The sequence below is a fragment of the Anomaloglossus baeobatrachus genome, chromosome 1, assembly GCF_048569485.1.
Source record: "Anomaloglossus baeobatrachus isolate aAnoBae1 chromosome 1, aAnoBae1.hap1, whole genome shotgun sequence".
In the NCBI taxonomy this organism is placed as follows: domain Eukaryota; kingdom Metazoa; phylum Chordata; class Amphibia; order Anura; family Aromobatidae; genus Anomaloglossus; species Anomaloglossus baeobatrachus.
In genome coordinates, this window is record NC_134353.1 from 563,042,137 (window position 1) to 563,059,536 (window position 17,400).

A 17,400-nucleotide genomic window follows, 5' to 3' on the forward strand; every position below is an offset into this window, starting at 1 on the left:
TCACTCGCATGCGCACCACTATACTTTGATCTGCACTCAGCAGGACAGAGCGAAGTGCTCGGCCACAGGGGTGCAATGAGGGACTCTGGATGACGTAGCATGCATCATCCACACAAAGTAGGGCAGGATCACAGCGATACTCTGGATGACGTAGGATGCATCATCCACACAAAGTAGGGAAGGATCACGGCGATTGCAAGCTGAGAGGAGGCGCCGAATAAAGATCATCGATGCCCATCAGACCAGACCACCCCACAGATAAGTATAATAAAAGGTCTTTTTTTATGTTATATAGATCGGCTTGGGGACTTGTATACACTATTCTAGAATACTCTATCTAAGGGCTTACTGGTGGTGGCTGCAGTTTATTTAGGAAAAATCTGGTGACAGGTTTCCTTTAACTTGCTAATGTCATTTGTGTGTGGTAGTTCTCTACCCAAACTTAAGTTATCTAGCCTTCAAAGACCCATAAGTTCGGGACTACAGATTTTTTTCTTTATTACATAGCAAGCTAGCTAAAGGCGCTAAGCAGTCATATGCTGGGTTCTCAACTGCAAATTTTGTAGAGTCACTTGGTGGAAGCAGCAGACACTAGCTGTCTACTTGGATTTTTGGAGCTTGATAAACCGGACAATCGCATAATGTTGCCTATTCTCAAGTTGGCGCAGTTAGTCTAGAGAAATGCGAAACGAATGTCAAATGTTACTCATATTTTAGCGGACATGTCTCTATGGAAGGACCCTTATTTTCCATCCCTGATATCTCACCCATCCTCAGTTTTGGAAAACTCAAAACGTCCTTTTACTTGGCGACCTGTATGACCAAAATATACTGTTATCTGTCGATCAGTTGAGAAATAAGTATGATATACCGAGATCCCAATTTTTTTTTAGATATCTTCAATTAAAGTCCGCTCATCATAATCATAATCATAATTGCATTCACAAAATCTAATGCTGACCATATCTACCTTTCCATTGATAGACATTCTTACATCACAAGGCCCGCAGGGTCTCATTTCAGCCCTGTAGACATACATGCTATCAATAGGTATTGGCTCTACTTCCTTTGAAATGAAAGGCAAGTAGGAGCTGCTTATTCCCTCTATTAGTAGAGAGCACTGGGAGGAGATCTTGGAATCACCTCTTTATGTCTTCCCTTCAGTTAACAATATAATGAATCAGTTATACATTATTCACCAAGCCTACCTAACCACATCAAGGTCATTCTGAATGGGTAGATTACCGTCTTTGGAATGTCTGCGGTGCCACACCTTAAACGCAGATTTCTGGCACATGGTTTGGGCTTGTCCAATTATTCTATCCTTCTGGCAAAGTATAGTCACCTTTCTATCCTCCTTGATATCCATTTTCATCCTTCTAGGTCCTAAAATATGTTTATTTGGGTTACTGGAGGAGGAAATAGGAAGTCATCATACCAAAATCTTTGTTAGAGAAACTTTATTTCTTGCCAGGAAATGGATAGCTACAAGATGGATGGGTAACTCTCCCCCAATGTTAAGGGCCTGGGTTGTTTCCGTAAACACAATAATCACATATGAGAAAACAGCATATTATAGTATAGGATGCTCTCAGACATTTGATAAGGTGTACGGAACATATGGAACTCATCGGCGTAGACGATCTTCTGCAATTGAGGTATCTTTTACAGTATACTACCAAGGTTACATGTAGTTGCGAGATGTAGGTCGGAATCTTCCAGGGGGCAGAAATTATTGTTATTGTTAGATCTGAGCAGTTTAAATTCTGAGGTTGTGCATCAGGTTTGACAACAGAGGAGTAACATGTATATTGTTTCTATGCTTCTTCAACATAACTTAGGTTTTAATTGACTTGTTAATTTCAATCTATGTAATGATACGTCTACCTGAGCAGCTGCTTTATATTTACCTTTTGAAGAACAATGCACATTGTTGAGCTTTTGTTTCCTAGTTATGAAGACGTCTTTTGGAATTCTTGTATTGTTATCTATTTTCAATAAAATAAAAAATAAAAGATCCTCATGGGCACAGTAATGGTTTAGTTCGCAGATATACTAATTCTATATACATAATACATTTAGTGCAAATTCTTAAATGTCATAGCGGTATATGTAAAGTTTTAGGTATTTAGATCCTCCCCCTTTTCCTGAACTATACCACCTCAGCTGTTTTTTGGTTTTTTTTTGCTTGGGTTTCTGCTGCAGGGAGATGTGTGGACTCCTTATACCGTTTTTTCCTGAAAATAAATCTACCCCATAAATAAGCCTTAGTAGGGTTTTTGGGGCTTTCTTGGGTATGTTTAAAATATAAGCGCTACTCCAAAAATAAGCCCTAGTTGCAGTTCAATAACTAAGTGTCCAAGCAGGAAAAATGTAAAGAAACCGCAGGACTCTTCATCAAAGAAAGCAGACAACCCCCAAAAGCAAGCAGACACCTTATATAACTCCATAAGAAATCAGATGCCTGCCCACCCCCTCCCAAAAAAAAAATTTGCACTCACCAGACCCCAAACAATTACAGTTGGCAAGTGCTGATGGTGGATGGGCTCTCACACAGAGATCTACATTGCAGTCAGGTCCCTCGCCGTTCCAGCTGCATTGCACTGCAACTCTCAAACTGGTCAGGTACCAGTATACTACACTTTCAGTCACCAGGAAGCACCAATCATTGTAGAATGCAGGGGGACCTGACAATGATGCAGATTTGTAGGTAAGAGCCCATTCACTTGACAACTCTAATTGTTTGGGGTCTGGTAAGTGTATTTCTTTTAGGGGGTATCTGCTTTCTTTTGGTGATAAACTTTGCAGTACATAGAGAATCCTAAATTTAAGCAGGTAATTTAACCCTTTGTAAATATGGTATGTACTCACCACTATAGGATTGGTTTTGCACCATGAGAATAGAAAATAAGAAAATGTGCATCTAAACCAGTAATAGGATTCACACAAATGTTGATGTTCCACAATGTGATGACGATTGTATTTGAATAAATGTTGATTTATTTATTTATTTATTTTTTATTCAAGAATAAATGTGGATTGTTGTTCATGGGAAAATATAAGACATCCCCTGAAAATAAGTCTTAGCACATTTTTCATAGCAAAAACTAATAGAAGACCCTGTCTTCTTTTCTGGGAAACATGGTACTTTAAATGATCTGGTGTACTGCTAACCCCCAAGATGATCAGACAGAAATGAACCCAGCCGAGGGAGGAATAGCTACTGACCCTTAGATTCAGTATTCAATAGAGCTCTCAGCTCTTGGAACATTATTTTTTTTTCTTTTTTTAGTGATGCTCCAGACCTGCCCGAGCGAGAAGAAGGGGAAGGAGAGGAAAGTGAACTGGAACACGCTGCATTTAGCAACTGGAACAATCCAAGAAGGTTTGCCCAAATGTGTTTTACTCTACACCACCAAAACTGAATGAATGCCTGGAGCATCTTTGCCGGATAATTCACAATACTACTATGTGTCTATGTGTGTGTAATATTCATGAGCTAATTTCTGTTCTTTATCTATATCCTCCAGGGTAGAGCTTTGGAGAGAGCCTGGGAAATCACTGGGGATCAGCATTGTTGGTGGCAGAGGCATGGGGAGCCGTTTAAGCAATGGGGAAGTAATGAGAGGAATCTTCATTAAACATATTCTAGAAGACAGTCCGGCAGGGAAGAATGGAACACTGAAAACTGGAGATAGGATTGTGGAGGTACAATTGGGCGAAGAGGTTTAAGTCTGTTTTGTAGACTCTTTGAAGACGAAAATGTTAAGCATTGTTCTCCTGGCTGCAGAAATATTACATTTCACTATCAATGTGAATTCTATACTTTTCTCTTAAGAGTTTACTCGCAATGTGGTTCCACTTCTTGCCTTGGGATGCTGACTTTGGAAAGTGATGGCTACATAGAATTATGCTCATTATCTAAAGATGTGTAAGGGCTCAACACAGTCTTCTGGTGTTTCCTTTTGAAGGCATCTTAAGATATTAACTTGCAAAAAGTATCAGGAATTGTCTTAGGGGTGCTTCACACATAGCGACAGCGACAACAACGTCGCTGTTACGTCACCATTTTCTGTGACGTAACAGCGACCTGGTAAGTTGCTGTTATGATCGCTGCTTAGCTGTCAAACACAGCGACGCAGCAGCGATCATAACATCGCTACATGTGCAGAGAGCAGGGAGCCGCGCACACTGCTTAGCGCTGGCTCCTTGCTCTCCTAGCTACAGTACACATCGGGTTAATTAACCCGATGTGTACTGCAGCTACATGTGCAGAGAGCAGGGAGCCGCGCACACTGCTTAGCGCTGGCTCCTTGCTCTCCTAGCTACAGTACACATCGGGTTAATTACCCGCTGTGTACTGCAGCTACATGTGCAGAGAGCCGGCGCCGGCAGCACAGGCAGCGTGAGAGCTGCGGAGGCTGGTAACTAAGGTAAATATCGGGTAACCACCTTGGCTACCCGATGTTTACCCTGGTTACAGCTTACCACAGCTGCCAGATGCCGGCTCCTGCTCCCTGCTCGCTTCATTTCGTCGCTCTCTCGCTGTCACACACAGCGATCTGTGTGTCACAGCGGGAGAGCGCCTTTGAAGAAAACGAACCAGGGCTGTGTGTAACGAGCAGCGATCTCGCAGCAGGGGCCAGATCGCTGCTCAGTGTCACACACAGCGAGATCGCTAATGAGGTCACTGTTGCGTCACCAAAACCGTGCCGTAGCAGCGATTTCGGTAGCGATCTCGCTACGTGTGAAGCACCCCTTAGTGAAACTTGGAATGATAAACCGAGACAACAATGGAGCAAGTTGTGCCAAATTCTGTAAAAGACATACCTGTCTTAATGAATTTGGGACATCTTTTGGCTGCTGTGCGCCACAGCAAGTAATGTCACCAGTCAGGAAAGGAGCGGTGTAGATTTATGATAACGAATTTGTCGGCAGAGTTCAACCACTCTCCCTCTTGGCTAAGCTTCACCCAGTTTTAAACAGTGGCTAGTACAGGCATAAAAACACCGAAAGTCACAACATTTATGCAGCATTTTAAATTGCCTCAAATTTTGTGCCATTTGAAAGTGTTTTGCATCATAAATCTGGTGAATCGGTAAGTTTTTTTTGGGCTGAAGAAGTAAGACTTGTCACAGGGTTGTGGATTTTCCCTCAACTAGATTACCATCTTCAACCTTAAACTGTCTCTTTCTGTTTGCTTTAACGAGTCGACTGTCAGCGGTAAGCTTTAGATTAACTTCAGAGATCCCAGTTGTCACTTGTGATCCTTGCAGTAAAGCCTTTTAGAACATCACTTACAGCATAAAGCTGTTGTACCAAGGCATTTTACACAATAAAGCCTATTACTGACATCTATTTATAACACTTCTCTAATGCTTACATGCATCAGTGCCGTAGCCATAGGAGGAGACTTTTTACTTCTTTTTTTATTTTTACTGCTTTTAGCTTTATCTTTTAGCACAAAACCCTAGGTGGAACTCCTAAAGTACTGAATTTATCCAACTTTTTAGGTCATCTTTGCTAGTAAATCAATTGTGTTTTAGGTGGATGGCATTGATCTGCGAGATGCCAGTCATGAGCAGGCGGTGGAAGCCATAAGAAGAGCTGGAAATCCTGTTGTCTTTCTGGTTCAGAGTATCGTCAACAGACCACGGGTAAGCACATGAAACCTTGCTGATTAGGTGTTGGCGGTGCCTTATTGTTACGTACAAGGCCTTATTCAGATGTCCATGATTTTTCTTATACGTAAAAACACAGATCGGATTTTCATCAGTGTTTAGTTAGTATTTTAGTTTTTACAATGAGTGATTTTTACTGATGAAAAAATAAAATACATTAGAAAGCTTCTCATCACACGGACTAATCATCAATGCCATCCGTGTGCTGTCACTGATTTTTCACAGACATGTAGACTTAAATGGGTAAATTTGATTCGTCACTTGACTCAAAAATGGACATCTTCATGATTTTTTGCCGACCATTCCGGCAAAAAACAAAAACAGGTGAACGGCTCCATATACTATAATTGTTGTGTTCTCTCCTTGAAAAACACAGAAGCCATAGAACTCATGGACGTCTGAATGACTCCTATGTTGTACAAATCATATATTAGTTGGTGATACCCTCTAAATGTGTATAAAAAAGGTTCAAATAGCAGCAGGAATTTTATATAGCAGTGTAGCGGTATGTTCACACGTCTGATATGTAGTGGGTCTTCCTAAAGGAAGACTTCTGCTTATTGAAGTAGCAGCAATGTGGGTAAGATTTTCCAAAATGTCATCCACGTGATGAACGGCACTGCAGAATTGTCATCAGCAGCCTTTCAATTTATGCTGTGGATTTATACTTCTATGCGGATTTCTACTCTTTGTAATGCAGAGTCGATAGCATTTCTGCACCCAAATCTGCAAGCAAATCTGACAGTTTAGTGCTGATTGCAGACATCTTAGCAGATTGTTCCTTGAGGACGTATTCTAAAACTTTGAGAGTACTCCTGACTCCATATATATCCACTTATGGACAGACATTAATACATTGCCCCTCCAGTCTGTGCAGATCCTTATCTGTATTGTGAAGTTCATTCCAACTTTGCAGCTTTTTTAGCGCTCTATCATGACCGTTAGGAACCACTTACATATAGGCTCCTATGGTGACTCCAGTGTATGTTTCTGATCAGTTCTGTGCTGTAATCATATTTTACTATGGCATTAAAATAGGAATTTCCCATCGAAATGTTCATGATCAGTAATTGATATAAGCAAACATCTTTCATATAGTTGTTAGACTACTAGAATTCTCCTAACTCCAATAATTGTTTCTGTGTCCCTAATTTTCTTCTCCAGCCTGAATCTTTGTATTGCTCTTCACCTGCCTCTGCTTTCAGGGGACAGTCACATACTAACCCCTTCTCTCACAACTCACCCAAGGTAATTATTCTACTTGCTTGACATTCGCTTTGTTTGCTTTGCATCTTGATTTACTTACTCTACTTACATTTTAGGCCCCCGATGAGACTATGTATATAGATCTAACTATTGACTGGATGTTTTTTTTTAGAGATGTATTCTTTTAATTTCAGGTAATACTGGTCAGTAATAGATTGCGAGAAATTTTTTAGAAAACATTATGATTTGGGGTTAATATGGTCAATGTTCCAATAAAAAAGCCCTAGATTAGGCCACATTTGTAGAGTTACTTGTTCTTTTTTCTTTTTTTTTTCCAGATGCACTGACAAGCAAAAGGGTAACAATATTTTGAACTTTTGATGTTCAGGCTCCATATCTCACCATCCACTACAGCTTTAAGGGACTACCTTCATTTTATAGATAGTCATCTTGGCTATCTTCATACATAAATTGATTAAAATCATATGCTAAATAGTTGCCATTCAAATTCATGTATAAGATAGCCAAGATGATTGTCCATAAAATGATGGTAGTCTCACGTTCAAAGCTGTAGTGGATGGTGAGATATGGAGACTGAAAGTCAAAAGTTCAAAACATTGTTACCCTATTGCTCGTCAGTGTGTATCAGCTTTGAAGTAATATGGATCCATCATTTGAATGCAAATATGTGTGATTTTATTCCAGGCTGTCTTTATCTGTAAAAATAGAATTCATTGGGACAGTTGATTAAAGGGGTTGCGTCACTAAACACAATGTTGGCATATATTATCAAGATGCTTGTTTTTTGGTGGGGGTCTCACTGATCACTACTTAGCAGCAGTCATAATAGGAATTCACTGCCCCACTGTTGGCTTACGCCCCTTTCACACGTCCTTTTTTTGACATCAGTCACAATCTGTCGAATTTTGAAAAAAACAGATCTAGCGCTGGATCCATCGATGTCTCTCTCCCCCTCTCTCCCTCTCCCCTTCTCTCTCTCTATCCCTCTCTCCCTTTCTCCCCCTCTCCCCCTATCCCCCTATCCCTCTCTCCTTCTCTCCCTCTCTCTTTCTCTCTTTCTTTCTCCCTCTCTCCCCCTCTCCCCCACTCTCTCCCTCCCTTCTCCCTCTCTCTTTCTCTCTCTTTCTCCCTCTTTCTCTCTCTCTTCCTCTCTCTCTATCTCTTTCTTTCTCTTTCTCTCTCCCTTTCCCCCTTTCTCCCTCTCCCCCCTCTCCCTCTTTCTCTCTCTTTCTCCCTCTTTCTCTCTTTCTCTTTCTCTTTCTCTTTCTTTCTCTTTCTCCCTCTTTCTCTTTCTTTCTCTCTCTTTCTCTCTCTCTTTCTCTCTTTTCTTTCTCTTTCTCTCTCTTTCTCTTTCTCTCTCTTTCTCTCTCTTTCTCTCTCTTTCTCTCTCTTTCTCTTTCTCTCTCTTTCTCTCTCTTTCTTTCTCTCTCTCTTTTTCTCTTTCTCTTTCTCTCTCTTTCTCTCTTTCTCTCTTCTCTCTTTCTCTCTCTGTCTCTCTCTTTCTCTCTTTCTCTCTCTCTTTCTCTCTCTTGCTCTCTCTCGCTCTCTTTCACTGATGGCAAAAAACTGATGTGTGAAAGGGGCCTTATGCTCAGCTTTTTGAAGCAGCCACATGGTCACCCATTAACTACAAGTGATTGGTACCTGTTCAACACCAATTCTTAGATTTTCTTTTATTTTCTGTGAATGGGCTACAAGTAGAAGGCTGGAAAAGACAAAATTGTGGGAGTGGTACCAGGCATTTGTACAAACATACATTTTTAGGCCAGATTAGCAGACTTCAGAGATTAGACACTTCAGATATTCTGGTGAGATGGAGATCATTTCTGAAGGCCTCCGGGTTTCTACTGGGCTGACAACTTCTCACGATCATCAATATGAAAGATTTTATGTAAGTGTCTCCCAAATGATGAATCCTCTCCACCCATAATTGTCTTTAGTGACACAGCCCCTTTCTTAGCTCTAATTGTTTTGTTTTGGGGATTACAGTAGTAATAATAATAATGTTTTTCTTTTTTGCCTTTTTTTTTTAGAAGCAAACCTTGCCTTTACAGAGCACCTTTGGTACTAAACCTCTCTTCAGATGCACTAACCCTTTTGCTGATTCCTCCCAGTTCACCACTAACAAGGTTGGATGTTTTTAACTTGTTTGCCTGTTCCCCAGATTTGCTCTTCTTGCCTTGCTTGCTTATTAGTATATAATAACAGGTGCAGTGTTTGGATGCATATGTAGAAATAGAGAGGTATAGAAGCCTAAAGAACTCCACATCCACCACTGAAGATCATTTTTATTTGAGAAAGTAATTGTTAATGGCAATTAAATAGGTCTGGAGGTAGCCATCCATTGTACTGGGATAACTTATACATATTCAGCCATTGTCTAAAACCATGTGGGTCAAACTTATGCAGTCAAGGACTGACTGTATATGGCTAACTTATTTTTTACATTTTATTTGTTGGCTATGAATTTTCCCAGTCCATATGCAATACAAATCCATACATAGCCATCTACCACTTCCAATCCCTCCAGATCAGTGGCTCACTGGGTCACCTGCGTGCTCAACAGGGCATGACAGTATTTGTAATATGAACAGTATATCACTCCTATGGCAAACATTTGCCATGTGGTATACCATGAGAATGGATGACTTAAATAATTGTAGTATTGTATACTGAGGAATGGCTTAAGACCCAATGGACATCTATGTAGAGATGTCCAGAAAACCCTGCAATTAGTATATATGAAAGATTATTCATTTTTCATTTTTCACCCCTACGTATGTTTTAAGAACTCTACTATGTACTTTCATTAATCCTATCTGCTGTTCCTCTTGTTATCTCCCTATATCTGAAGTGTCATATCCCCCATGTTTGTGTCCTATGCCTCTCTAAATACTTAGTGCACTTTAGTATTACCATTACAGTGACACCAAGTACACAATTTAGCATCCTCCATATTCTGTATTGTTTCTAAGGTTGTGACTTCTATCATTTAAGACTCTGTTCTCTTGTCACTGTAGGCTACAATGAATCCGGTTAGAATTGCTTTCCGTTGTTCCCCAACTAACCCCTTTGCCCCCACGCCATTTAAGGTTTGTCGGAGTGCTGACGTTTAGTAACTGGGCATACTTCTCCATTGTTAGTGTGCACTTGTTTGTGGTCCATTTATGATGTGGTGCTGTGTGTGTCATTTTTAGATTGTGAAGCACTTGTTGACTATCCAATGGAAAGTATGAGATAGTAACCTATGTACCTACTGTGTCCATCATTGTTTTTACTCTCATCCATGGAGCATGGCCATCAAGTGGTGATTGTTTTGTACATTGGTTTGCATTTTTTGCATGATTATCTAAAGGTGGTCATACACATTAGACTGAAGTTGGTCAAACCCTCTGAATTTCATTGGTACGAACTAACCATCTAATAGTTGTCAACAGATCACAAGGAGAAGAGCTATTAGACATGTTGAATTTCAATATACGTAATCCTTTGTTTTCAAGGAAGGTGCCAATGAAGGTGTCTTGGAGCTGCCAATAAAGGTGTCTGGAAGCAGCCTGTTCTCTGTCCATTGTGAACAAACGCTCTGCTGAACTGAGCAAGCATATATGTAGGGAGATTGGGAAGACTAACTGATTTTTTTTTGACCAACAGGTCTTGAAACTTCATGGTCACCTTTTAAAGGGAATCTGTCAGCAGGTTTTTGCTACCTCATTTGAGAGCAGCATAATGTAGGCAAAGAGATTCTGAATCCAACAATGTATCACTTAGATTACTGGATGCAGCCGTTTTGATTTAATCAGAGGTTTTACATTGAGCAAATCACCAGAGCTGAGAGATGTCCCTGCCCACACCAGGCTCTCAATAGAGATTGTACATTGACAGGTGTCAAACAGGGCAGGAGGCATGTCGGACTGACAGGTCTCAAACAGGGCAGGAGGCATGTCGAACTGACAGGTCTCAAACAGGGCAGGAGGCATGTCGGACTGCTCTGTGTGCCAGCTAGACCTAACAATTATCATCACCAAGTGATAAATCCTTTAGTTTAAGTAAACAACCACACACAGCCTGATAAGAGAGCATAGTTGTATTTTGTTTTTTTACCCCCTACAGCATGCTGTCCTCAGATTACATATCAAAAACCTGCTGACCTATTCGCTTTAATGCTAGTTTTACTTACAAATTGTATTGCATGTGTGTCTTTATTTTCATGCTAATCTCCTCGCATTGATCAACATGACTTTTCTCACTTCTGCATTCTGGATGGGATTAAGTTGTACCTGCTCTTATCATGGCTATTGGTATGGAACTGCTGTTAAGACCTGGGTATAACCAGCTGGCCTCATTGCTGTTCATTGGAGAACCCTTGGCCACCTGATCGATGACATTAGATTATGTAGCTGGAAAGCTTTAGGCTCTTCACCCCCTGTATACAAATTCTTCCTGTCACATTGACTTGAAAAAGTCTTCATACTCCATGAACTTTTTCATATTTTTCTCACAGATCCAAGGACCAAAATGTATTTTATTGGGATTTTATGTAATATACCAACACTAAATAGCAAGTATTAGTGAAGTGTAAAAGAAATAATTCATGGTTTTTAAAATGTTTTAGAAATATATATCTGAAAATTGTAGCGTGCACTTGTATTCAGCCCCTTGCAGTTTGATACCGCTTAATAAAATCCAGAGTGACCAATTGCCTCCAGAAGTCACCTGTGTTTAATTTATTTTCAGTATAATGACAGATTTTTTGTGAGGGTCTCAGAGGTTTGTTTGAAAACATTAGGGCTCAATTAGCATCATGAAAACCAAGGCACTCACCAGACAGGTCAAGGCTATAGTTGAGGATAAGAGTAAAGCTGGTTAGGTTATTTAAAAAAAAAAAAAAAGCCCATGCTGTGAATATCTTACAGAGCACTGTTCAATCCATCATCCAAAGATGGAAGGAGTATAGCACAATTGCAAACTTATCAATACATGGCCATCCACTTAAACTGACATTCCAAGCAAGGACAGCGCTAGAGAAACAGCCAAGAGGCTCATGGTCACTCTGGAGGAGCTGCAGAGACACACCGATAAGGTGGGATTCTGTGTACAGGACAACTATTAGTCATACACTCCACAAATTTGGGCTTTTTGGAAGAGTGGCAAGAAGAAAGCCATGTTGCAAAACCGCTCATAAAAACTCTTAGGTTGGAGTCATACTTGCGATTGACTCGCTGAGTCTCGCATCGCATCACCTGGCATGGCCACACACTCTGCTAGCAGGAGCGGTCGGTTACATGTATCTCTATGCAGCTGAGATGCTCCTGTCCGGAGAGCTTCAGGCCATGTCAGGTGATTCGATGTGAGACTCGCAGGAGTTACACGCGAGACACTCGCAAGTGTGACTCCGGCCTTATTTTTGGTTTGCAAATAGCCATGTAAGTGACACAGTTAACATGTGGAAGAATATGCTCTGATCTGGACAAAAGTAGAACTTTTTGGGCCAAATGAAACCTATGTGTGGTGGAAAACTAACTTCACAATACCCTGAAAACACCATTCCCACCATCACACATTGTGGTGGCAACATCATTCTGTGAAAATGCTTTTTCTTCAGCAGGGACATTGAAGATGGTAAGAGCTGATTGGAAGCTGGTCAAATACAGTGTAGTCCTGGAAGAAAACCTGTTAGAGGCTGCAAAAGACTTGAGACTGGGGTGTAGGTTCAACTTACAACAGGACAATGACCCTAAACATACTGCCAGAGCTACAATGGATGGTTTAGATTAAAGCATATTCATGTGTGTGAATGGCCCAGTCACAGACCAGACCTAATTCCCATTGAGAACCTGTAGTAAAGGGTGCTTTACACGCTGCGAGATCGCTAGCAATTGCTAGCGATGTCGCGAGTGATAGCACCCGCCCCCGTCGTTGGTGCGATATGTGGTGATCGCTGGCGTAGTGAACATTATCGCTACGGCAGCGTCACACGCACATACCTGTTCTATACCTTACTATTTTGTGTTGGTATATCACATAAATTCCCATTAAAATGCATTGAAGTTTGTGGGTGTAATGTGGAGAATGTCAAGTATTTTGATTCCCGGGAATGAATACATGAGCAGCACAGTACAGACTGGTTATTATAAGCTGTAGAGACAGTGGCCATTTGTCTGACTCTTGTAGGGCCTTGCACATTAGGAAGGGTATGTCGTAGACCACTTCTCAACTCTTTTATGCTTAGTGTGATGCTTTTCTTTGCTTTTTATTGTGGTACTTTGAAAACAGTACAATTTCAGGCTTTCAAGAAGAAACCTATATACTAGTGTATGTTGATCACACATTTGGAAGATCTGATTTTGGCTAAGAATGCTGCATGAATTGTTTTTCTGGAAATCATTGTAGCTTTTTTCCTGTTGTTTATGCAGGACAAACATTGAAAATTACGGTTACTACTGATTAAAGGGAATCTGTCAGCAGGTTTTTGCTATGTAAGCTGAAGACAGCATGCTGCAAGGGTTAAAATATTGAATTCAGGAATTACTGTCTTGTCAAGGTCCGATCTCTTTCATATTTGGTTTGTTTATATAACCAGCAGAAGTTATCATTGCACAGACTACAATGCCACGCACACGGCAGTCCGACACACCCCCTTATCAGATTGACACCTCACTGTCAATGTTCATTCTCTATTGAGAGCCTGGTTTAGGTGAGACAGCTCTCTCAGATCTGCTACATGGCTAAATCTAAAAATTCTGATTTTGTCAGAACGGCTGCACCCAGTAATCTAAGTGTTACATAGTTGGAATCAGGATCTCTTTACCTACATCATGCTGCTCTCAGTTGAGGAAGCAAAAAACAGCTGACAGATTCCCTGTAAAAGGATCCTGACAGCAGGTTTTTGCAATGGAATCTGATAGCAGCATAATATAGAGACAGAGACCATGATTCTGGTGATGTATCACTTACTGGACTGCTTAGTGTGCAGTTTTGATAAAATCCCTGTTTTGTCTGATGAAGATGTAGCAGAGCTAATACTTATGGGCTGTGTATAATCCCACCTACACCCATCTGTCAGCCTCTTGTATATACTGTACATTGTCAACAAGCTACTAATAAGTGGTTACACATATTAGCCTGACAGGACTACACAAGACATGTAGTCCAGAAGTGATAGTCTCTGGCTGATAAAACATTGATTGTATTGAAACTAAAGCACACAGCCTAATAAGTGACACACTGCTATAATCAGGGTCTCTGTCTCTACATTCTGTTGCTCCCACATGAAATAGCAAAAACCTGCTGACAGATTTTCTTTAAAGGAGCAGTACAGGTTGCCAAGACTTTTGAGACTTTTGACAATTGCTGATGACTAGACGTCCAGCAATGTGCCAGATGACTTCCAAAAATTCGACATCTATAGTTCAGGATTTGACTACAGATGTGTATGAGCAGAGTCTGAGTTACAAATTTCAGGGGTTTGCATGTCATATTGCACCTCTTGGCATCAGTGAGTCTTCTTAAGAGGGTGGGGGAAGGGGATGCATCTGATCTGGCTGAATAATAGAACCAATGACTTTGTGTGCATGTGTTCTAAATATACAGTGACGTTCCTTTAATCCAGCATTATTAAGACCTGGTCACCTTTTCATGAAATATTAGAAGGGTACATATAATTCACTTGTATAGCATAATTTTCAGATTTGGTAAAGTTCCCATTATGCCATAGATTTCTGTGCGATAACTAGACATTCAGATCATTGGATGCCAGATTAAAGGAATTGCTCTGTATACCTATATTAATTTTACCAACATTGCCTAATGATTGATTTATTTTTTTAAAGGCTTCTAGTAATTCTGATTCAGACTCAGAAAAAACAACTTTTTCCAATCTCCTCCCTGCACCGGTGACCTCAATGAGTTCTGACAACGCTCAGCTAGGCACTGCCACGTTCAGCGGAGACCCCGAGAAAGAGGACGAGTTTGGCTACAGTTGGCGTAAGTTGTCAGTTTTGCCTAAAATAAATACTTTAAACTAATTCAAAGTATGACTTGAAAAAATAAAAACTTCAGATGATGATGCAGACATTTCATAAGCTGCTTAACCCAATGCTATACGTTTCTAGGAAATTATTTAAGGGGGTTTCTGAGATTTAACAAAAAGAGTAAGGGATGTTATTGAATAAATATATCATGCTTTGACCTTTTTGAATACCCCGTAGTCCCGTCCTACACTGGTCCTATTGTGATGAGGGCCTCTCTGTCAGTCATTGCTGCACCATAATGAACTGCAAGAGCAATGGGGATCATTACTTCCCTACTGTGGGTTAGATTTTGTAGGAAAATCCTTTTAAACGGTCTGCTGTTTCAGAAAACTTTGGGTGAATCAATAATAAAGGCAAATAAAAAAAAGTATATATACCTTATGACAAAATTTTGTTTGTTTCTCCACTGTTGAGCCACTTTCCTTCCTGCCTTCTGAACTCACCACTCCACTTTTGAGCTATTTCTCTTCCTGCCTTCTGAACTCACCACTCCACTTTTGAGCTATTTCTCTTCCTGCCTTCTGAACTCACCACTCCACTTTTGAGCTATTTCTCTTCCTGCCTTCTGAACTCACCACTCCGCTTTTGAGCTATTTCTCTTCCTGCCTTCTGAACTCACCACTCCGCTTTTGAGCTATTACTTTTTGCCTTCTGAACTCACCACTTCTCTTCCTGTGTTCTGAACTCGCCACTCCACTTTTCAGTCACTCCTCTTCCTGCCTTCTGAACTCACCACTTCTTTTCCTGTCTTCTGAACTTACCACTCCACTTTTGGAGCCACTTCTCTTCCTGCCTTCTGAACTCGCCACTTTCCTTCCTGTGTTCTGAACTCGCCACTCCACTATTGAGCCACTTCCCTTCCTGTGTTCTGAACTCGCCACTCCACTTTTGAGCCACTTCTCTTCCTGCCTTCTGAACTCGCGACTTCTCTTCCTGTCTTCTGAACTTATCACTCCACTTTTGAGCCACTTCTCTTCCTGCATTCTGAACTTGCCACTCCACTTTTGAGCCACTTCTCTTCCTGCCTTCTGAACTCGCCACTTCTTTTCCTGTCTTCTGAACTTACCACTCCACTTTTGAGCCACTTCTCTTTCTGCCTTCTGAACTCGCCACTCCACTTTTGAGCCACTTCTCTTCCTGCCTGCTTAACTTACCAGCCACACAAAAAAAAAAACTTCAAATCAGTGTTTGTCACAGTGATACAGACTTTTGGGACAATGAGATGTCAGCATACGCAACCTCTTATACTTTATGGAGAGGCGAGGGGGAGGAGGAGGAGTGAGAAGCAGAGTGATATGCAGGCAGGGAAGCACACATAAAACAGCCACTTTTTAGCAAATGATTTAACCTCTACCAGGGCTGTATCACAGCTGCACTACTTAGTACTGTTGTATAATAACCATTATGATGCTGATGACCATAAGAAAATCTGAGCAAGAAGCCATTTGTTTTTATGCACTGCGTATGGGAGAGATCATAGCTGCTGATCTTCTCCCAGTGGGTCAGCTACTGAAAAGTAGAGGGCCTGAAGATGAGAAAATTGGAGAAAACTGCAGAATACGAGTCATGCAATGGCCAGAAATGGTGCTATTCTGAAAAGTCACCTGTACTGATAGCTTTGCTTTAATTTAACAGTTTAGATATGTTCACACAGCATCTTTTTCCACTGGATTTTGCCTAAAAAAAAACAAAACACCACAAAAAATGAATACAATGCACTGGAATGTAAAAACGCCCTTGCTGTGCACATGATCAATTTTTTTGGTTGCTTTTAACAGCTTCAGTGTTCAAAAGTTATTAAAAGAAGTAACATTCATTCTTTGGGCAGCTTCGTTTTGGAAGCCACCTGTTCTTTATAGTTGAAAATATAGGGAAAAGTAGTCCGCTGCATTTCCTAAAGCAGCTTCACCTAGGAAAACTCAGTCATCCTGAAGATGTGTGCACATGCTCTTAAAACATCACCAGGTTTTACTACCTCCTCTGAGAACATCATGTTGTAGGGACAGAGACCCTGATTCCAGAGGTGTGTCACTTACTTTGTGGCTTATTGTCATTTTGATAAAATCAGTGTTTTATTGTCTGCAGATCTCCCAGTTTCCTGATTGTGGAGCTATGATAACCCCTCCCACACCACTGATTGGCAGCTTTTTAGGCCGCTTTACATGCTGCGACATCGCTCAAGCGATCTGGTTGGGGTCACGGAATTTGTGACGCACATCCGGTCGCTTTAGCGATGCCGTTGCGTGTGACACCTTTTGAGCGGTTTTACATCGTCTCAAAAACGTGCAAAATCGCTCATCGGTGACATGGGGGTCCATTCTCGAATATGTTGCTGCAGCAGTAACGAAGTTGTTCTTCGTTCCTGCGGCAGCACACATCGCTCTGTGTGACACCGCAGGAACGAGGAAGCTCTCCTTACCTGCCTCCCGGCCGCAATGTGGAAGGAAGGAGGTGGGCGGGAT

The 17,400-nt window shown here is 41.0% G+C and overlaps 1 protein-coding gene across 5 annotated transcripts in view; it reads left to right on the forward strand.

The window, feature by feature from the left end:
• Positions 1 to 17,400, forward strand: part of MPDZ (multiple PDZ domain crumbs cell polarity complex component) — a 268,414-nt gene that overhangs the window by 162,841 nt on the left and 88,173 nt on the right. For 3 of the 5 annotated variants that reach the window (XM_075316964.1, XM_075316973.1, XM_075316983.1), the window contains 7 exons: positions 3,293 to 3,385; positions 3,531 to 3,708; positions 5,547 to 5,657; positions 6,846 to 6,929; positions 8,942 to 9,037; positions 9,929 to 10,000; positions 14,738 to 14,891. In XM_075316964.1, the coding sequence (XP_075173079.1) occupies positions 3,293 to 3,385; positions 3,531 to 3,708; positions 5,547 to 5,657; positions 6,846 to 6,929; positions 8,942 to 9,037; positions 9,929 to 10,000; positions 14,738 to 14,891 (788 nt within the window). The remainder of the gene's footprint in view (positions 1 to 3,292; positions 3,386 to 3,530; positions 3,709 to 5,546; positions 5,658 to 6,845; positions 6,930 to 8,941; positions 9,038 to 9,928; positions 10,001 to 14,737; positions 14,892 to 17,400) is intronic. The other 2 variants (XM_075316991.1, XM_075317001.1) reach the window with 1 other exon arrangement.